Source organism: Ahaetulla prasina, chromosome 11, assembly GCF_028640845.1.
Source record: "Ahaetulla prasina isolate Xishuangbanna chromosome 11, ASM2864084v1, whole genome shotgun sequence".
Lineage (NCBI taxonomy): Eukaryota > Metazoa > Chordata > Lepidosauria > Squamata > Colubridae > Ahaetulla > Ahaetulla prasina.
Genome location: NC_080549.1, coordinates 13238596 through 13260401, shown reverse-complemented (window position 1 = coordinate 13260401; position 21806 = coordinate 13238596). Strand labels below are relative to the sequence as shown.

At 44.5% G+C, this 21806-nt stretch overlaps 2 protein-coding genes across 3 annotated transcripts; both read left to right on the top strand.

The window, feature by feature from the left end:
* Window positions 1–900: 900 nt before the first annotated feature.
* Window positions 901–10971, top strand: RAB33A (RAB33A, member RAS oncogene family). Its single transcript, XM_058197108.1, has 2 exons — window positions 901–1451; window positions 10391–10971. The coding sequence occupies exons 1-2, from the start codon at window positions 1257–1259 to the stop codon at window positions 10841–10843; spliced, it is 648 nt and encodes a 215-aa protein (XP_058053091.1). The 5' UTR covers window positions 901–1256; the 3' UTR covers window positions 10844–10971.
* A 4107-nt stretch (window positions 10972–15078) lies between these two features.
* RBMX2 (RNA binding motif protein X-linked 2) lies at window positions 15079–20614 on the top strand. 2 transcript variants are annotated; one of them, XM_058196936.1, is made up of 6 exons: window positions 15079–15177; window positions 16512–16627; window positions 16753–16804; window positions 17895–18024; window positions 18381–18561; window positions 19890–20614. In XM_058196936.1, the coding sequence occupies exons 1-6, from the start codon at window positions 15173–15175 to the stop codon at window positions 20291–20293; spliced, it is 888 nt and encodes a 295-aa protein (XP_058052919.1). In that variant the 5' UTR covers window positions 15079–15172; the 3' UTR covers window positions 20294–20614. The 2 variants fall into 2 exon arrangements, with proteins under 2 accessions (XP_058052919.1, XP_058052918.1); XM_058196935.1 differs by lacking the exon at window positions 15079–15177 and adding an exon at window positions 16385–16413.
* The last annotated feature ends 1192 nt before the right edge of the window (window positions 20615–21806 follow it).

The following is a 21806-nucleotide window of genomic DNA, read 5'->3' as shown; positions in this document are numbered from 1 at the left end:
TTCTTGTTTCTAGTTGTTCTGGTGTGCGGTTCTCTATAGCGTCGTTTTGAGGGTAGGAGTTGAAACAGTTTATGTCCAGGATGTGAGGGGTCTGTAAATATTTTCACAGCCCTCTTTTTGACTCGTGTAGTATACAGGTCCTCAATGAAAGGTAGGTTGGTAGCAATTGTTTTTTCTGCACTTTTATGTACACTGAGAGCATATGCACCGAAGACAAATTCTTTGTGAGTCCAATCGCACTTGGCCAATAAAAAATTCTATTCTACTCTATTCTATTCAGTGTTGTACCTCATGATTCTCGACAAATGTATCTTCTCTTTTTATGTACACTGACAGCATAGGCACCGAAGACAAATTCCTTGTGGGTCCAATCACACTTGGCCAATAAAAAATTTCTGTTCTATTCTATTCTATTCTATTCTATTCTATTCTATTCTACATTCCAATATTCTATTCTATTCTATTCTATTCTATTCTATTCTATTCTATTCTATTCTGTGTTGTACCTCATGATTCTTGATGAATGCGTCTTCTCTTTTTACGTACACTGAGATCCTATGCAACGAAGACAAATTCCTTGTGCGTCCAATCACACTTGGCCAGTAAAGAATTCCATGCTATTCTGTTCTATTCTATTCTATGTTGTACCTCATGATTCTTGACGAATGTGCCTTCTCTTTTTACGTGCACTGTGAGCCTATGCACGGAAGACAAATACCTTGTGCATCCAATCACACTTGGCCAGTAAAAAATTCGGTTAAGCAAGAGCATTCTTGGTGGGTCCAGCCCAGCCCAGCCCACCGCCCCTTTATAAGCGAGCGAGAGAATTAAGCGGGGCTTGCGCAACGCCCTGCCTCGCTTTTGACGGTTTAAGCGGACCGGTTAGTTCCGTCAACCGGGGCGGAAAGACCCGGCGGAGGCGGAGGGAGGGGGGAGTGGGAGAGGAGAGGTGAGGCGAGGACCGGCCAAGGGACCGCCGCCCTCCGGTCTCAGCTTGCGGGTTGTAGCTCCGCCTTTAAGCCGGGGCTGGGCGCTGGGAGCCGGCTTGGAGCCCGACAGCCAATGGCCGAGCGGCCCCAGGGGCGGCTCCCGGCCGGCGAAGCGAAGCTGCACGGGCGGCTGCGGCTCGGGCGGCCCTCGGTGGAGCGGCGCTGCTGAGCCCGCCAGCTCCAGCCGGCCGCGCTCCGTTTGCATCCCGCGCGGCTGCCTCCTCCGTTCCTCGCCCTTCTCTCTCTCTCGCCGCCTCCGTCGCCGGCATGGAGCTGGAAGCTTCGCTGGAGCAGTCGGTCCAAGCGCGCATCTTCAAGATCATCGTCATCGGGGACTCCAACGTGGGCAAGACCTGCTTGACGGTGCGCTTCTGCGGCGGCACCTTCCCGGCCAGCACCGAGGCCACCATCGGCGTGGATTTCAGGGAGAAGGCGGTGGAGATCGCCGGCGAGCACATCAAGGTAAGGCGGGGTGGGGTGGATGGGGAGGGGAGGGGGGACCGGGCCCGCGACCGAGAATCTTTCCTGGGGAGGGGAGGAGCCGGAGGAGAGATGCTGGGTACCCGGTTTCTTGGAGACCGACCCTTTCTCCTTCCCTCCCTCCGTTCCTTCCTTCCTTCCTTCCTTCCTTCCTTCCTTCCTTCTTTCCTTTCCTCCCTCCCTCCGTTCCTTCCTTCCTTCCTTCCTTCCTTCTTTCCTTTCCTCCCTCCCTCCGTTCCTTCCTTCCTTCCTTCTCCCTCCCTTCCTTTCCTTCCTTTCCCCTCTCCCTCCCTCCCTCCCTCCCTTCCTTCCCGTTGGCAGCCCCACTTCTGGGTCCCCATCCTTCAGCAGGGCTTGATGCTGGGAAGCCGTGGCTCCTGCTTCTTCTTTTCCTTCTTCCATCTCTCCATCCTACTAAAAGCCTTCTTCCAGTGACATCATCTCTGGATAGTCCATAAACCCTGATGCCTATATAGCCAGAAATCCCCCCCCCACAACCTGGGGGTTTGGGTGAGAGGCAGGGTCGGGTGAATGCAGCCAGATAGCAGGGGGCGCCGATGGCTGTATTTCAGTATTGGAGGGGCTGCCCCAAAGGTGTGTGTGTGTGTGTGTGTGTGTGTAATTATTCTTCAAAGCGCCAGAAGGCAGGAGAAGAAACAATGGATAGAAACTAATCAAGAAAAGAAGCAATTTGGAATGAAGGAAAAACTTTGAGGACAATTAACTGGTGGAACAGTTTGCCACCAGAAGTTGTGGGCGCTCCATTACTGGATGTTTTTAAGAAGGGACTGGGCAGTCACTTGTCTGAAATGGTATAGGCCAGGGTCTCCTGCTTGAGCAGAGGGCTGGATTAGAAGAGCACCAAGATCCCTTCCAGCTCTATTCTATTCTAACAGTAACCCTGATTAATCTCCAGACAGGGGAGAGCTCGTGATCTCATTGTACAGAGCAGAGTAGAGTAGAGTAGAGTAGAGTAGAGTAGAGTAGAATAGAATAGAATAGAATAGAATAGAATAGAATAGAATAGAATAGAATAGAATAGAATAGAATTCTTTATTGGCCAAGTGTGATTGGACACACAAGGAATTTGTCTTGGTGCATATGCTCTCAGTATGCATATAAGAAAAGAATGGCTGGAACTTCGCCAGGAAGGGTCAGTCAAGGAGACAGTTTGGTTCGTGCCTTGGCTGGGTTTTCAGCTACCTGCTGTATGAACCTTGGCCACTCTCTACCTGTGAACATAGTTGCTGAGTTTATCGGTGTATGTGTTTGTACCTAGCTTAGATTTATATGCCTTGTTCCAGGAATACTGTCGTTTCCCCCCACCCCACCCCCCAAACCTTGTGAGGTAGGACAACCTGGGAAAGTGACTATCCCAAAGTTTACCTGTTGAGCTTGGAGTTGAATTTAGACGAGCAACTTAAGCATTGTTCATCACACCGGGTTTTCAGAATCAGGATCTTGCATAAAACACCCAATTGTTCAGTAAGCCTTTTAATACAATGTGTGGCTAATGCAAGGTCTGGCTCTAGTTGTTTTTCATTTATATCATTGATTTCTTCTCTTCCCCCTCTCCCCCACTTTCCTCCCCGCTGCCCTCTTAACTGGGAAGGGGGAGTGTGAAAACCATGGCCTGAAGTCATCTACTGAATGGTGTGACTAATTAGGACATTCAGATTTGATTTTCCTGGTTTGGCCGGCCCTCTTAACAATGGCTTAGTTTAGTATTTTTGGAACTGCTGCACCCACCCCAGTTGCCAAGGGATCCAAATTGACATTTTCCACTGAGAAAACTCAATCAATCTGTGTTTGTGTTTTGTGGTGACATATAATGTGTGTTATATATTTGAATATAGTGTGTGTGTGTGTGTGTGTGTGTGTGTGTGTGTGTGTGTGTAATATTTTTGTCATCCATGGTGGCCAATTGACTGGCTGATCCCTGCAGTTTTCGTGGATTTTTAGACAGTGATTTGCCATTGCTTCCTTCCTAAGAGAAAGTAACTGACCGAAGATCAGCCAGTGCTGGTTTTGTGCCTAAGGTGGGATTCGAACTCCCAGTCTCTCAGCTTCGAGCCTGGTGCCTTAACCACTACACCTAACTGGCTCTTTGTTTTATAATATAATGTGTATTAAGATTTTTGAGGTTGTATTGACATGTTGAAGGAATTAGACTATAATCTGCCATGCTGGTCCAATGTGGGTTGCCGATGTGATCGGTGTTAGTCTGCGGAGTATCGATCATGACCTGTTCACCTTGGGTGACCTTTCTGGACATACACATGTCCGAAGGCATCCCCCACTATTTCATTTACCCACACAAGCCCTCATCCCCTCATCAAAACCCCGATCATAGAAGCAAACATGTGGAAAAGGCCTTAATCCTAGCGTCGCCCGGGTACTTATTTATATTTATTTATACACACACACACATCAAGGAGTGTTAGGGATGTCTTACCTCCACTGTATGTTTTTCCAGAGAGTAAGTCATCTGTGTACCAAGTTTGGTTAAAATTGCTCGAGGCGTTCCAGAGTTATGCTGGAACACACACACACACACACATACCTTGAGGGGTGTTAGGGGTGTCTTACCCCCTCAGTATGTTTTTCCAGAGAATAAGTCATCTGTGTAGCAAGTTTGGTTGAAATTGCTCGAGGCGTTCCAGAGTTATGCTGGCACAAACATACATACACCAATCTCCAAAGTTCCCTTTGAGAGGAATCGATGTTTAAGCTGTCTATGCTTCATTCAACATAGATGGCTTCTTTTGCCAGATCAGATGATGATGATGATGCATGGATGAACCGGTTTGGTAATGTTTGGATGCACTTATGATGAGGGCTTTATTTATCCCATTGGCCAAAATCTGATAAAAAATGTGGGCGGGGGGGATATTGGCATAAAGGAAGGGAGATGTGAGAACAGCAAGATTACAAACCCATCTGTGTTTAACATAGGTACTGCTGAGCAACCTTCTGTTGTTTCTCTGTGGAAGAAAACAGGATGAGATGCCTAGGAAAAGCATTTTTCTTTCACTTTCCACATTAGACAGGTCCAGAGGTGGGTTTCAGCAGGTTCTGACCAGTTCTGGAGAACCGGTAGCGGAAATTTTTAGTAGTTTGGAAAAGCGGTTGTAAAAATTCTGACTGACCCTACCCCCATCTATTTTCTGCCTCTCAAATCCCAGCTGATGGGAGGAAATGTGGATTTTGCAGTAATCTTCCCCTGGATTGGGAAAGGAATGGAGATTTTACAATATCCTTCCCCTGCCATGCCCACCAAGCCATGCCACGCCCACCAACCCACACCCACAGAACCGGTAGTAAAAAAATTTGAAACCCATCACTGGACACATCATCTGTAAACCGCAACCACTTTGATTATAGCTGCTGTATCTTGGCTAGCCAGTCAGAATTCTAGCGCTAATAAAGGGGAATGTATAAATAGGAGTCTGGAAAAGTTAGAAAGATACTTTATTGGAATAATTGCAAAAGGATTCAGGTGTTTGAATTGCCCTGAGTTCTAGAAGAAACACAGATTCTTTCCATTGTTTCAAAAGTAGCCATAATCTTTAGTTCCTACTTTTTTTTAAAAAATGTTATTAAAAAAAAAGAGAACATTAAACGAACAGAAACTGATATGAATAAGGAGAACAAAGAGAGAATTTTTTAAAAAAATCTGCAGAAAGAAATAGAAGCATTCAAGTTTCTATGCAACAAATACAAAATTATCTCTTACTCTATGATTACAATAGCTAACTTTTTCTATTATCCAATTTTTTTCTCCCAATCATGGAAACCACTACTCTTAAATGCATCTTTTTTTTCCCTGTTTCGTGGAAAAAATTCAAACGGAGTTTCCAGTCAGTTATAAACGTGGATATTTTCCTTTCTCCAATCAAAGATAGCCATCTCTCCAAGTTCCTTCATCTTCCTCAACCATTCCTCCACTGTAGGTAGTGTCAAACTTTTCCACTCCTGAACATCAAACAATCTCACTTCAGTTGTCGTACAGAAAAACAGAAGTTCCATAACTTTTTGCTAGCTGCCTGCCCAGTTTTAGTTCCTATTTGTACTATAAGAACCACATGTTACTCCAAAGGTGTATTTGTGTATTTTAATCTTGGGTAATGGAAGCACGTAAGCAAACCCACCATATTCTGGTTTGGTCAGAAGGCATAGTTCACAGGTCATATTGAGGTAGGGGTTAGTGTCCATCCATTTTGTATATTTATTTATTTGTTTGTTTTGTCAGGCATGTATTAGATAACAGATATAGATATAAACATGGTTATTAATACATGAAATGGATATGAATAAATGGGGACAATAGGACAGGGACGGTAGGCACGTTGGTGCGCTTATGCACGCCCTCTTAGGAATGGGGTGAGGTCAATAGTAGACAGTCTAAGGTTAAAGTTTTGGGGGTTTGGGGATGAAACCATAGAGTCAGGTAGTGCATTCCAGGCATTGACCACTCTGTTGCTGAAGTCGTGTTTCCTGCAATCAAGTTTGGAGCGGTTTACCTTAAGTTTGTATCTATTGTGTGCTCATGTATTATTGTGGTTGAAGCTGAAGTAGTCATTGATAGGTAGGACATTGTAGTGAATAATTTTATGTACTACGTTTAGGTTGGACTGAAGGCGGTGTAGTTCTAAATTGTCTAAACCCAAAATTTCAAGCCTGGTGGCATAAGGTATTCTGTTGCAAGCAGAGGAGTGGAGGACTCTTCTTGTGAAATATCTCTGGACTCTCTCGATTGTATTTATGTCCGATATGCAGTGCGGGTTCCAGACAGATGAGCTGTGTTCAAGAATTGGTCTAGCGAATGTTTTGTATGCTTTGGTTAGCAGTACAGTATTACCAGAGAAGAATATCATGGATATATTATATCGTGGATATAATATATCCATGATATATTAGAATTTGCAAAATGTGATCTTAACCTACTCTAGCATGTGTGGAAACACATTCTATTTCTGTTCTGTTCCTTTTTCTCTCTGTGTTGCCCAGATGTGGATGAGAGCAAGATAACCTCAGAATATTCCTGCAGGAGGGAGAGGTTCTATGAAGCATTGCTGCTTTTAACCTTTTGAAAGCAGGAACCATCCCAGCCATCAGAGGAAAAACCAAATACCTTTCTTTGCCTTTGATTCCCCCACCCATTTCTTTTGCAAAACCAGGGATTTTGGACAGAGAAGTATTTGACGGTCTGCATCCAACCATCCAGTTGTAACCCTGAGGCAACATTATTTTAAAATGTCTTTTAACAGGGGTGGGTTCTACTTAACCTTTACTACCGGTTCGCAACAGGACTGCGCATACACTTCTGTGCATGCGCAAATCACCAATGATGACATCATGGCAGGTGGGCGGAGCCTCCCGCCAGTTTTACTACCGGTTCTATAGAACCGGATCGAACAGGGAGCAACCCACCGCTGTCTTTTAAGTAAAGAAAGGATCAAAGGAACTCCAGGAGACTGGGAATAGACTTTAAGGACCATTTAAAGACTAAGGCACAAAGCCGAGTCTTTTTTTAAAAAAATAATTTTATTACCGCTCAAAAATGCAATGAGAAATAAGTAATGCAAACTAAGAAAAATATAAGTAGCAAAGAAGAAGAGAAATGCAAAAGGCGGAATATTTTCTCTGTGATGAACCCCTATGTCCTTCCAGGATGTTTACTGTTCCTTTGTTTGATGCTCCAAAGAGGCCCCTCACCTGAAATTCTCTCTTGCAGTCTCAACTGTTTTATCACCCTGTTTTGCTCTATGTGTCCCTGCAATCTCACACACCCTCTGGGGACAAAAGGTAGCTTTGTAGCCCCAAGGAGCTTCTTCTGAGACCAGAATACAAAGGCCAGCTTGTGCAAAAGGGCCGTGGCTGGGGAAGGGAAGGAGAGGAGGGGAGTAGCAGTCTCTATTTGCTGACCCAGACTGGGGGTGGGTAGGTGGGGTGTCTATCATGCTGTGCTGTGCTATGGGGATGGGATCAATGCTGTCTCCAGAGCGTGCAAATCTCCCATGTGCAAAACTGCTGTGGAGGTCCTGAATTGGAGGGTGAACCTCTCTCAGCCAAAACAGGAGAATAAAATGAAGGAGGAAAAATATTTGCGTTGTTCTTGCAAGAACGACATCAGTCATAGTAACAGAGTTGGAAGGCAGTGGTGGGTTTCAATTTTTTTTTACTACCGGTTCTGTGGGTGTGGCTTGGTAGTGGGCGTGGCATGGCTTGGTGGGTATGGCTTGGTGGGCGTGGCAGGAGAAGGATACTGTAAAATCTCCATTCCCACCCCAATCCAGGGGAAGGTTACTGCAAAATCCCCATTTCCTCCCAATCAGCTGGGACTTGGGAGGCAGAGAATAGATGGAACGGGGCCAGTCAGAATTTTTACTACCGGTTCTGTGGGTGTGGCTTGGTGGGCATGGCATGGCTTGGTGGGTGTGGCAGGGGAATGATACTGTAAAATCTCCATTCCCACCCCACACCACGGGAAGGATACTCTAAAATCCCCATTTCCTCCTGATCAGATGGGACTTGGGAGGCAGAGAATAGATGGGGGCAGGGCCAGTCAGAATTTTTACAACCGCTTCTCCAAACTACTCAGAATTTCTGCTACCGGTTCTCCCGAACTGGTCAAAACCTGCTGAAACCCATCTCTGGTTGGAAGGGATCTTGGAGGTCATCTAGTCCAACCCCCTGCTCACGTAGGAGACCTGCACTAGGGATTCGAACTGCTGAACTGTTGACCTTTCTGACCGACAAGCTCAGTGTCTTAGCCACTGAGCCACCCAGTGGGGTAGATAGTTCGTGGGTTAAAACCATTCGTTTTGTGACCGTTCAAAGTTACCGCAGCACTGAGAAAAGGGAGGACGATCGATCCTCACACTTATGACCGTCACGTGGGCACATGATCAACATTCAAGCACTTGGCAACTGCCCTGTATTTACAAAGTTCCCAATTTACAGGATCGCCACTGGTAACCCTTCCCAGCTGACTTCTTACAAACGGAACCAATGGGAAATCTGGATTCTCTTAGTGACCATGCGGTTCACTTAGCCATCGCAGTGATTCGCTTAGCAAACGTGGCAAAAAAAAAAAAAGGTCGTAAAATTAGCTGGGACTCACTTAACAACCTGCTTGCTTAGCAAAATGGAAATTCCGGTTTCAATTGTAGTCGTATGTCGAGGACTATCTGTAAATGCAAAGGGGCGCAAAACAACGTCATTATAATCTGCCAGATTCGTGGCATCAGGAATGCATGTTGCTGAGGCTTCTCACCCGGACTTCCAGGTTGCTGTTCGAAATACCCCGTTTCATGGAACCAAAAATATATATCGGTGAAGGAAATTATAGCATGTCTATGCTATAATTGTCTATGGAATTCATGTCTATGGAGATTCTCAGTCATCCAGGTCATGGTTGTCCCAAAGGTGCTTTTTTCAAGAGGCAACTGGACTTTCTGCTTTTTCTTTGAAGACGTTTCACTTCTCATCTGAGAAGCTTCTTCAGCTCTGACTGGATGGTGGGGAATGGAAGGATCTATATTCCTTGCAGACAGCTGAGCATTTGCATCCTCTTAGAGAGTCGTTGAGGCCACTTGGAGCTTTATCTGTGTCCTCAATGACCCCCTAAAAGGATGCAAATAACCAGCTGTCTGAAAGGAATATAAATCTTTCCATTCCCCACCACGCAGTCACCTGATTGGTGCAAATAGGTGTGGAGCTATGTTGGTATTCAGCGATTCTATCCGGTTCGGGAAAACCGGTAGGGGCAACTGAAGGATGCCCCGCACACCCACGCAGACGTCATGACGTCCCAGTTTTCCATGTTTCCGAGGCTCTGCGCATGCACAGAAGGCCTTGCATGTGCACACATATTTGCAAACTGCTAGGGAAGGTAAGTGAATACCACCCCTGGTGGGGAACCTAAAATGACCAACTCTCTGCAAGGAATATAACGCCTTCCATTCTTCACCATCCAGTTAAGAGCTGAAGAAGCTTATTGGATGAGAAGCGAAACATCTTCAAAGAAAAACAAAGGAAGTTCAGTTGCCTCTGGAGGGGGAAAAAACATATTTGGGACATAGCAAGGGGAAATTTAAAAGAGCAATACGGAGCTAGGATTCCCATAATGGAGGAAAGAACCCATGGGAATAGAATAGAATAGAATAGAATAGAATATTGGAATGTAGAATAGAATAGAATAGAATAGAATAGAATAGAATAGAATAGAATAGAATAGAATAGAATATTGGAATGTAGACTAGACTAGAATAGAATAGAACAGAATAGAATATTGGAATGTAGAAGGGAAGAGAAGAGAAGAGAAGAGAAGAGAAGAGAAGAGAAGAGAAGAGAAGAGAAGAGAAGAGAATTGAATTCTTTATTGGCCAAGTGTGATTGGACACACAAGGAATTTGTCTTCAGTGTATATGCTCTCAGTGTACGTAAGGAGAATAAAATACATTCATCAAGAATAAAAAAGATACAACATTTAGTGATAGTCAGGGTTACTAATAAGCTATCAAATCGCCCTAGGAAACAAAAACAATATAATTAGATACAAGCAACACTAAACAAGGTTATGGTAATAAGTAGGAAGAGACAGATACTAGTAAGGAAGAGAAGAATAACAGTAATACAGTCTTAGTAAATTATTTGACAGTGTTGAGGGAATTATTTGTTTAGCAGAGTGATGGTGTTTGGAAAGAAACTATTCTTGTGTCTAGTTGTTCTTGTGTGCAGTGCTCTATAGCATCATTTTGAGGGTAGAAGTTGAAACAATTTTTGTCCAGGATGTGAGGGGTCTGTAGATATTTTCACAGCCCCCTTTTTGACTCGTGCAGGATACAGAAGAGGCAGGAACGCTGTATCTGTAGGTTTGCCAAGTGTTATGCTCTTTTTTTTATTTTTTATTCTAGGTCCAGGTGTGGGACACAGCAGGCCAAGAGAGGTTCCGGAAGAGCATGGTGGAGCATTACTACCGCAACGTCCACGCCGTGGTGTTTGTCTACGACGTCACAAAAATGGCGTCCTTCCTCAACCTGAAAAACTGGATTGAGGAGTGCAACGGTCACGCCGTCCCGGCTCTCGTCCCCAAAGTGCTCGTGGGAAACAAGTGTGATTTGCGGGATCAAATCCAAGTTCCGTCAAGCATGGCTCTGAAATTCGCCGACGCTCACAATATGCTTCTGTTTGAAACCTCCGCCAAGGACCCCAAAGAGAGTCAGAATGTGGAGTCTATTTTTATGTGTCTGGCCTGCCGGCTGAAGGCCCATAAGTCTCTGCTCTATCGGGACATGGAGAGGCAAGGGAAGGGACAGAAAATAGAGCTGGCGCCGGCCTCTGGCAACAGGAACGCCTGTCCTTGCTGAAGGGCAGCCTTGACTGTTGAACCGGGAGAAGTGGGTGAACCGGGCAGGTGGTTTTGTGTGCCTCAATAAACTGAATCAACGTTGCTCGTTTCCAGTGAATTCCATGTTCAGTTAATAATAAACATTTGTATGGCTCACACTTGGTTCGGGTGTAGCTTTTTCTCTGCCCACCCCCTATTGAAACCCGTTGACTGTAATTGAGGGGTCCTTGGTACCCTTTGAAGTTGGCTGTTTTCTTGCAGATGTTTCATTACCCAAACTAGGTAACATCATCAGTGCCCAAACTACCAGTAGGTAACATCATCAACATTGATGATGTTACCTATCGGTAGTTTGGGTAATGAAACATCTGCAAGAAAACAATCAGGCTCAGAGAATCACCAAGACCCTATAGTTATCCTCCTCCTCCTCCATTCCACAAACCACACTCCCTTCTAGCACTGAAGATTATTATTATTATTATTTTATTATTATTATTTAAATTTTTATACCGCCCTTCTCCCGAAGGACTCAGGGCGGTTCACAGCCAGATAAAAAATACACAGTAATACAATATAAATACGATTAAAATACAATTAAAAAACTTATTAAATTGGCCAAGATTAAAAATTTAGGATAAAAACCCATTAAAACCCATAAATTTAAAACTAACCCAGTCCAGCGCAGATGAATAAGTGAGTTTTAAGCTCGCGACGAAAGGTTCGGAGGTCCGGAAGTTGACGGAGTCCTGGGGGGAGTTCGTTCCAGAGGGCGGGAGCCCCCACAGAGAAGGCCCTTCCCCTGGGCGTCGCCAGACGACACTGTCGCGCCGACGGCACCCTGAGGAGTCCCTCTCTGTGAGAGCGCACGGGTCGGTGAGAGGTATTCGGTAGCAGCAGGCGGTCCCGTAAATAGGCCGGCCCTATGCCATGGAGTGCTTTAAAGACGTTCACCAACACCTTGAAGCGCACCCGGAAGGCCACAGGTAGCCAGTGCAGCCTGCGCAGGATAGGTGTCACGCGGGAGCCACGAGGGTAGATGTTACCTAGTTGGGTAATGAAACATCTGCAAGAAAACAATCAGTCTCAGAGAACCACCAAGACCCTATAGTTATCCTCCTCCTCCTCCTCCTCCTCCTCCTCCATTCCACAAACCACACTCCCTTCTAGCACTGATGATGTTATCTAGTTGGGTAATGAAACATCTGCAAGAAAACAACCAAGCTCAGAGAGCACTAAGGACCTCACAGTCCTCCTCCTCCTCCTCCTCCTCCTCCTCCTCCATTCCACAAACCACAAACCCTTCAAGCACTGTGGACGTTACCTAGTTGGGTAATGAAACATCTGCAAGAAAACAACCAAGCTCAGAGAGCACCAAGGACCCCTCCTGTCAACCCTGAGCTACAAGTATTCTCCTTTATTGGATTGTCATTGAGCCCACTAATTTCAGTTGTGACGATCATAACGTGGGTCAATATGGGACCAGGCTCGATTTTATGACCTTGCTGTGCCAATCGTTAAAGCAAATGTGGCAGTCATGAAGTGTAAAATTCTTTAATTAAAAAGAGCCGCGGTGATGCAGTGGATAGAATGCAGTACTGCAAGCTAACTCTGCCCACTGCCAAGGAGTTAAATCAGTGATGGCAAACCTTTTCGGCACCAAGTGCCCAAACCGGAATGTGCACACATCTGCACACGCTGGAGCACCAGAAACCCAAAGACCAGCTGGCTAGCGCACACTGCATGTTTTTTGGGCATTCTTTGGGCATTTTTAAGCCATTTTTTGGACCGTTTTTAGGCCGTTTTTGGCCCGAAAATGGCCTGAAAAATACTCTGCTTTTGGGTCATTTTCTGACCATTTGCCAGCACTCCGGTGCCTGCAAAGACCAGCTGGTGCATGCTTTGTTTTTTTGGGATGTTTTCCAGCCATTTTTTGGGCCATTTTCAGGTTATTTTCTGGCGCCCGTGAAGACCAGGTGGTTGGCGCGCCAGAAACTTGAAGAGCATCTGGCGACGGCACGTGTGCCCACATAGAGGGTCTCTGCGTGCCACCTCTGGCATGGTTCGCCATCATGGAGTTCGATCATGATCAGCTCAAGGTTGACTCAGCTTTCCATCCTTCCCAGGTCAGTAAAATGAGGACCCAGACTGTTGGGGGAAATAGGCTGACTCTGTTTAGAGAAGGCTGTAAAGCAGGGGTAAAATGTAAAATTTGTTACTACCGGTTCTGTGGGCGTGTGTGTGTTAATGTGATTGGGTGGGTGTGGTCAACTTTTTTTTAACTTTTAAAAGCATTTTTTAAAAATGCTTTTTAAAAAAAGTTTAAAAATGCTTTTAAAAGTCTCTGATGATCAGACTGGGATCGCCAGAGGAGCCTTTTAAAAGCATTTTTTCTACAACCTCTTCTGCCGAAGAGGTTGTAGAAAAAATGCTTTTAACAGCCTCTAACGATCCCAGCTGAGCCGCACGATCATCAGAGGCTTTTTAAAATACTTTTAAAAGCATTTTTTTGACCCAAGAAAAAATGCTTTTAAAAGTAAAAAAAAAAGAACCTCTGATGATCGCGTGGCTCAGCTGGGCATGGGGGAGGCAGGGATTTTTGCTACCGGTTCTCTGAACCACCCGCTGCCATCGCTACCAAATCGGGCGATCCGGTCCGAACCGGGAGCATTTCACCCCTGCTGTAAAGCACTATGAACTGGTATATTATTCTAAGGGCTATGCGTATTGCTAAAATTGTTTGCTTTGTGGTGGTTTGCTATGGGACAGTTTTTGCTGGAAACCCTAAATAAACACCACTTTCCAACAAAACTGTAAATTGTGTTCACATGACTACAGGTTGCTGCAAATGGCCATAGATGTGTGTCGGCAGTTGAGAGTCCGAAATGCTGTCACAGGGAGATGGTGGAGGTGGCACAGGCATAGTAACTGGGTTGTAAGTCCTCTTTTTGGGTCCATTGTACTTAAGTGACCAGTCATAAGTCAAGGATCATCAGTATGTGTTGTCGGGGCTGCTCAGTTTCCCTGGCTGGATTCACCTGACAATGACTTGGTTCATGCTTGATGCTAAATCTTATTGTCACTTTATTGAATGAACCATGTTCAGTTGGACCAGATGTATGCTGATCAATGAAAAAAAATCACATGGCCCATGAATCCAGGCAGCAAGGACAATTTAAGGCACATTTCCTGACTGGTTGACGGCTGATGTCCAGTTACTTGTTTGGCTTGCAAGCAATCTTGCAAAAATTCTCACACAAGCACGTGACGGGCAATAAGGACGTCTGCAGTGTAAAACAGAGTTATGTGGCTTTGCGCTCCTCCTTATATCAAACCCATCGACAAGAGGTCTGAGTGGCCCTGGTTCTTGTGGCATCTTTTAACATTTGAAAAATACATTCTCATTCATAGATGAGAAGTCTCTTCAGCAGACGCTTATAGGGTTATCCTCATGTAAGATACATTCTTAAGATTTGTGGCCACCCACAGATTTGTGGCCGCTCTCCACAGATTTGTGGAGAGCATCAGGCTACGAGTGTTTATATGTCTTAACAATTTATCACTCTGTCTCTTTTTTAATCATGATGGTTAAAGTGATGGGTATAAGTCAAGAATGCTTATCAAAGCTTGCAGGAGAAATTTTGTATTCTCTGAAATGCAAACGTAAGCTGCCCTTAGAGTACCAAGAGACTAAGACTCATCTTTCTTATATGCATTGCTTATCAAGCTATTCAAGCCATCCCATTCTGTCTTTAGTAATACACCAGTAGATCTGATATACTGTAGTTTTTTTTTATTGGCCAATTCTGATACGGCAGCTGGTTGGGCTAGCAACCAATTATTCTAACTCTGAGATTTATTTGGATCTTTCCCATGCGTTTTCTTTTTATGCCAACGTCTGGTTATCTTCTTAGATTGCTTTGATCATAACTATAAAAACTATTTGAAAAATATCAGGGCTAGTGACCACATTCGCACTATTTGGGAAGAATTTTAAGAATGAATGATAAATGGTAAGCAATGGATTCATATGCACACGCGATGTGCAAGAAGTGATTTTCGGAGCATTTCGACCGCAAATGCAATTCATTTGTAAGTTTCCAAGACGAACTGCAGAATTTTCACCATCGAGAAGCGAAGTGTTAGACCGGCGACATCAGTTAATCGATCTTTCTACCTCTATGGTTCCTTGAGGAACTCCAGAGGGGAAGAGAATGGGAGATGAAACGGAAGGAAGGAAGGGAAAATCGCAGGAGGCTCAGCCTATCGGAGAGAGGAAGAGGCGGGCTTACGCTTGCGCAGTACAGCGGGCTAGAGGACGCATGTGCAAATCCAGGAGGACGCTTTCAGGATGAAGTAAGTGGCAGTTGGATAAATAACAAAAAATAATAGTAACAAATATTTTTTTTATGAAAAGGAAAAGTGGGAGCAGGGCTTTTTTGGAGATAAGTTTAAAACTTCGGAATTCTATGGTGAATATAGCGTGGAATCGATACAAAACTAATGCGGAAGTGTGTTTCTGGGCATACACAGAGTGCGTTTTCATCTAAGAGTACTAGAATGACAGAGTTGGAAGGGACCTTGGAGGTCTTCTAGTCCAACCCCCTGCTCAGGCAAGGGGCAATAATAATTGCCATTTTTTTTGTTTTGCTCCAGTTAAGGCTAATCTTTGAGCTACTAGGATGAGTACATCATATATCTGTGTATAGCAGGGGTCACCAACCTTTTGGACCTCAGGGACCACTAAATTCATAATTTTAAATCCCGGGGACCACTAATAGGACTTTTTTTTAAAAAAAAATAAATAGTATTTAGTGCAATATAAAAAATGCAAATAATTTTTCTGTGGACCACCAAAATGTTCTCGCAGACCACCTATGGTCCATGGACCACCAGTTGGTGACCACTGGTATATAGGGTAGAGGCAAATATAGTATCAGTGGACTAAAACTCTGTAGAGATTCTCAGTCATCCAACTCATGGTTGTCCCAAAGGTGCTTTTTTCAGGAGGCAACTGGACTTCCTTGTTTTTTTTTTCTCCTTTTCTTTTCAAAATCCAGTTGCCTCCTGAAAAAGCACCTTTGGGACAACCGTGAGCTGGATGACTGAGAATCTCTACAGACTTTTAGCTAGGCAATTTGGGATGAACGGTGTGGGAGGAGGAATGGATTTCCAGAGGAAAAAAACTGCAGACTACAGGAACCATTTGCACTACTCAGGTGACTCTGAGGACACAGATAAACCTCCAAGTGCTTCAAGGACCCTCTAAAAGGATGCAAAGGACCAGCTATTCTGCAAAGATTATAAATCCTTCCACTTCCCCAACTATCCTGTCAGAACTGAAGAAGCTTCTTGGATGAGAAGCGAAACGTCCTCAAAGAAAAAAAAACATGAAAGTCCAGTTGCCTCCTGAAAAAAGCATCTTTCGGACTATCAGTGGGCTAGAAAATGGGGACGCCTGGGTTCCAACATGTGTGTCCATGCAGGCTCCCTTTTTTTAGCTGGCCTGGTGTGGTGTGGGCAGTAGAGGTGGAGGGATAAAATGTGTGTATGTAACACTGATCTCTGGGATGAATAAATGTGTCAATATGAGTAAGTATTGGGATCGCCACCTCCTTCTGGAAGGTCTAAAAGGATTATGAACTGTAGATTAAGACTCATGGTTTTTTATTCTTTCTTTCTTTCTCCAGCCCATTAACGAAAGTGAAGCTGATCAACAAACTGAATGAGCGTGAAGCAGAGCTGGGAGTCCAGGAGAAGGTCTCCTGGCACGCGGAGTATAGCGACAGTGCCTGGGTGTTTGTGGGTACGTGGTTGTGCCTAGAAGCATCTTCCCCTGCCAAGTCCCTGCGGCATCGTCAACTATGATTAGTCCGTACAGGAAAATGGCTAAATGTTTAATAATCACTTCCCTTCTTTTCTCCTCCTTAGGGGGATTGCCATATGAACTGACCGAAGGGGACATTATCTGTGTATTTTCACAGTAAGTAAGAACAAGGAAAACTTTAACTTCAGAAAATGAGAAGGTGTTTGTTGGTTTGAGATTGCTTTAATGTGGCTTTTCAATTAAAACCAAACTATAACGCAAATAACAACAGTGAAGGTGGGGGGAATAAAAGGGTAACTTGCGAAGTTAGCTTTAAAAGTTTACAGTGAAATCAGATACATCTGTTTGGAAGCAGCTGCTGTTGAACCAAATAGTGCTTGCTTCAAAATAGTGCACTGTAGTTTTATCAATGATTTTGCCAGCTTTTGTCTTTACCTTCTGCCAGGGAGGTACTATGCTGTTATAGGCTTTACGGTATAAATGTGGAATTCCCTCTATTGGAAAAATCCATATGGACACCATTTTTTTTTTAAAAAAAGCTCTGAACAATAGAATTTATTTTATTTAGCTAAACTGACGCCTTTAGTTTTTACTAAAAGCATCAGTTTAGCTGAAACAAATATGAAAATAATCATCATCTTGTGTTTTGTTGGAGAAAACCCAGGCATTTTGGAACAGCATCTATTCCAGGGCAGGTTTTTTTCCTGAGATTATTTGTTAAAGCAGATGTTTAGAAAATAAGTAATATTCTTGAATTGCTTCTGGGAGACTTATGAATGCTTAGAGCTTACCTAGTTGATTGAAACTGCTGGATGAGATGTAATCTAGTAAAATAGCTCTTAGTCTCAGTGTATGGAACAGGGCTACAGTCTTTAAGCCCTATATCAACACTTGTATTTTCTCAAAATCATCCAGTGCTTATGCCCAGAGGTGAGTTTCAGCAGGTTCTGACCAGTTTTGGAGAACCAGTAGCGGAAATTTTGAGTAGTTCAGAGAACCAGTAAATACAACCTCTGACAGTCCCCGCCCCCATCTGTTCTCTGCCTCCTGAGTCCCAGCTGATCAGGAGGAAATGGGGATATTTTACGGTATCCTTCCCCTGCCACGCCTACCAAGCCACGCCCAGAGAACCAGTAGTAAAAAAAATTGAATCCCACCACTGCTTATGCCATTTTCTCTTTTATTTTTATTTTTTTGTTCTTTAGACCCAAGACTAAATATTGTCAACTTCCTGTTTTCTGTTCAGGTATGGAGAAATAGTGAACATAAACCTGGTACGTGATAAAAAGACGGGGAAATCCAAAGGTTTCTGCTTCATTTGCTATGAAGATCAGCGAAGCACTATTCTTGCAGTTGATAACTTGAATGGGATCAAGGTTAGTTTAGCCATTGGGAGATCCTCTGGGGATTTTGTTGCTCAGATTGGGCTGTGATACAGTTTCACACAGAATATATATTTAGAAACACCAAGGCCTCTTACGAAAGGATTCAGTGAATTTATGCAGGGCTTCCTGGACGTAGCAGAAAGAGAACAGCAAGGAGCAAATCCTCTTTTCATATCAGCAAAAATAAAGCCTCTTTCATAATAATCCACAGATTATCTCAGGCTTCACTATATCTTAAGCCAAAATCTTAATTGCTTATAATTTGATGGATACCTGCTCCTATAACTTCAATGGGGAAAAAAAAAACATTTAACAGTTTCACAAGGTTTGTAATTTCATGTTTGCAGATAAAAGGAAGGACAATCCGTGTAGACCACGTGGCCAACTACCGCCCACCCAAAGATTCTGAGGACACGGATGAGATTACGAAGGCTCTCCGAGAGAAAGGATGCGGTATTAAAACCCCTCCTCCAAGTTCAGCTGAACCCTCAGATGATGATGAAGCGGAAGTAAAAAGGCACAAGAAAGGTGAGAAGTTTTTCTATAGCCAGAATTATACAACCTGGAAAACTGATCGTTGGTTTAATCACATTTGATTAAGTCATAACTGACTTGATTCACACAACGTGCTGTGCTACAATGTGCCTTATTTGAACTAGGCTGTTGTGTGTTTCTGTGCTGCCTGCAAATCACGCTTTAAAGCTATAGGAAACTTCCAGATGTAGGAATACACAGTGTGTGCAGCATTTCAGTGAAGAAGAATGACCTGGAGATCCAGAATCCTGTTAGTTTTCTGGCTTTTGAATTATATCTGATTAGAATGGATTGTACCTGCAGAGTGGTGCGGTGGCGTAGAGGTGGAGCTCTCGCCTCACAATCAGGAGGCTGTGAGTTTGATCCTAGGTAGAGGCAGATATTTCTCTCTCTCAGTACGATAAGACTATATCTGCTGAACAGAACTCTGCATTGGCAACAGGAAGAGCATCTGGCCAGTAAATGCTCTGCTAGCTCCATTCAGTTGCCCAGACTCCACCCCGCAAGGGATTATGGGGTTATTAAATGATGAGAGTGGATTGTACCTGCACCAATACACATGTGGTCTTCAGCCTCATTTAACTGGACGATTTTTAGAGAACCAAAAATATCTTGGCACGAAAGAGAAAAGGCTGATTCCCTATTTTTAAAGATTTGTTGCGACATAAAATAAAATTGAGCATTGTTTCTCATTCTGAGCAACTTTAAGATGCCTGTATTTTAGCTCGCACACTTTCCCAGCTAAAATTTGGGGAATTGAAATCCACACATTTTAAAGTTGTTGAAACTGAGCAAGAATGAAATCGAAAGCGCTGGTCCTTTCTGTTAGAGGAGATACAATAAATATTAGGGTTAACAAGCCAACATTTCTGGGTAAGCAGGAGAAATACAAACTTAAAGGGAAAAAAAGGGTCAGTAGATTGGGGCTAGATGGTTTTTGGAGCATTCCCTCTCAAATCGTTGAGAAAGAAAGTTGCACGCCATTTGAAAGCTAGGAAAGAGTTTCTGGAAAGATGGAATACCAGGAAATATATAAAGGAGGGAGGCAGGGGTGAAATCTACTTACTTTCCCTACTGGTTCGGAAGTGCACACGCATGCGTGGATCCTCTGCACATGTGCAAACCCTTCTGTGCATGTGCAGAGGGTAAAAAACAGGTTACTTCCTGGTTAAAACCAGGAAGTAACAACAGCCAGGTAGGCAGAGTCTCGCACTTGAACCGGTCTGAACTGGTAGCATTTCACCCCTAAAAGGAGGCCTAGAAAAGCGTCTGAAGTGAGAGATTTGTGGAAATCCTTTTGATTACATTTCTTGTACTTTCAGAAAAAAAGAAGAAGAAGAAGAAAGAGAAGCGAGAGCATCGGAAACGTCTGAAAGAGGAACCGGCTACGGATATGCTTTTCTCCAAATCCAAGATTAAAATGGAAAAAGAGGACCCGGACTACGAACGCTATGCTAGGACAAACCAGGAAACCTGGGGCAGCACATCTGGGCACCGCCACCAGAGTAGGATGCCACCAGGACAAGAGCTCAAATATGAGAGTGGGGCAGCGCGACCTCGAGAAAGAGGCTCAGAAAGGGACAGGCAGGAGCGCAGAACGCCCTTCAGCGAGCACAAAAAAACGGAGGCCATGAAAGATAGATACTGCTCATCGGGAAGCAGATCACGTGATCGCTCAGAAAATAGAGACAAGCCTTCCTGGGAGAAATCCTCAAATCGTTATTAACTCAACTGGTGTGTTCTCTCCTCGCACGCACGAGAAAGGGCTGCTCTAGGCAGAGCGGTCAGAACATTGGCTGTGTGAAATAGGCGGGGTTGGGGGGACAGCGCGACGTTAAATTTTGAAAACGCCTGAGGAAACTCTGGGGTGCTCTTTGGAGCAGCGGTTTGTCTTTCCAGAAAGGAAAACCATAAAAAACAAAACAAAACCCAGGTGCTATTTTGCCGCCCAGTTGCAGTAAAGGCCTGATGTTCCAGATGCAAAGCAGTAGTGTGAGCTTTCCGTTCTTCAAAATCTAGGCTTTAATAAATCCACTTTTGAACCGTGGCCATGTCTGCAGCTTCCCTCCTTAAGTCTGCATTTATCCTCCTTAAGTTGCAGTAAAGAGGCGTGATGGCTTCATAGGGGCCGGAGAAGGTGTGTGCTCTGGCAGGTTGAGTCCTCCTACCATGGGATGGGGTGAGCTCCCGTCCCTTGCCTCTGCTCCTGCCAACCTAGCAGATCAAAAGCCATGTAAAAGCAAGTAAATAAATGGGTACCACTTTGTGGGAAAGCAACAGCGTTCTGTGTTTTTAGCCATGTGTTTTGCACTCCAGCAGGATGTCGTGTTGGCCACATGACCACGGAAATGTCGTCAGACAACACGGGCTCAGTGGCTTGAAGAACGAGATACGAGCACTGCCTCTCAAAGTCTGATACGACCTGCGAAGTAAAACCCTTTGCTTCATTGTAGTGTAACTGCATGGCAAGGGATGAGCAATCTTTTCAAGACAGAAGCTGCATTCCCTTAGCGAAGCGATCAGGATATGCACACCTGAGCTTGACTGGAGCAAAGCAAAAACTTCACGTCCTCTGCAGTGGTGGGATTCAGCCGGTTCACATCAGTTCAGGCGAACCGGTTGTTAAATTACACACACACACACCGCTATCATAGTGGATCCTGGGCACTGTGCTGCAATGGAGCGGCCGGCGCAATGGAAGGAGAAAGCTGTTTTCCCTCTTTCTTCTCCCTGCTCCTCCTTCCGTTGCATCGGCCGCTCCGTTTCCCGTTTCTCAAATGCAGCGCAGTGCCCAGGATCCACTGATAGCAGGAGGGGTGTGTGTGTAATTTAACAACCGGTTCGCCCAGGGTCAGGTTGGCCGTCGCGGGATGCTCATCCCACATATGTTGCGGGATGCTCATCCCACATATGCGGCGGAGCTGGAGGATGGGGAGGAGCCATGCCTCCCACGACAGCTAACCTGACCCTGGGTGAACTGGTTGTTAAATTATTTGAATCCCACCACTGCTGCTCTCTCATTCCATTGATTCATTCATCTCGCGCCCACATGCACCCACACTTCTACTCCCATGTAGGTGTGTATCTGCCAGGTTATATTCTCTCACCCTCTCTTTTATGTTTGCTGGCTCCTTTCCTAGTTTGTTTTTTCCTTTCAGGCATTTTTTTTTTTACCAGCAGTGGTGAAAAATGTACACAAACTGCTGTTTCTGCTTCCAGCAGCAGCCGATTTATTTTTT

Coding starts and splice junctions, on each gene's coding strand:
- RBMX2 (XM_058196935.1), top strand. Junction 16,805..17,894: donor ATTATCTGTGTATTTTCACA/GTAAGTAAGAAC, acceptor TTTTCTGTTCAG/GTATGGAGAAATAGTGAACA. Junction 18,025..18,380: donor ATAACTTGAATGGGATCAAG/GTTAGTTTAGCC, acceptor TCATGTTTGCAG/ATAAAAGGAAGGACAATCCG.
- RAB33A (XM_058197108.1), top strand. CDS start 1,257: ATGGAGCTGGAAGCTTCGCTGGAGCAGTCGGTCCAAGCGCGCATCTTC. Junction 1,452..10,390: donor TCGCCGGCGAGCACATCAAG/GTAAGGCGGGGT, acceptor TTTTTATTCTAG/GTCCAGGTGTGGGACACAGC.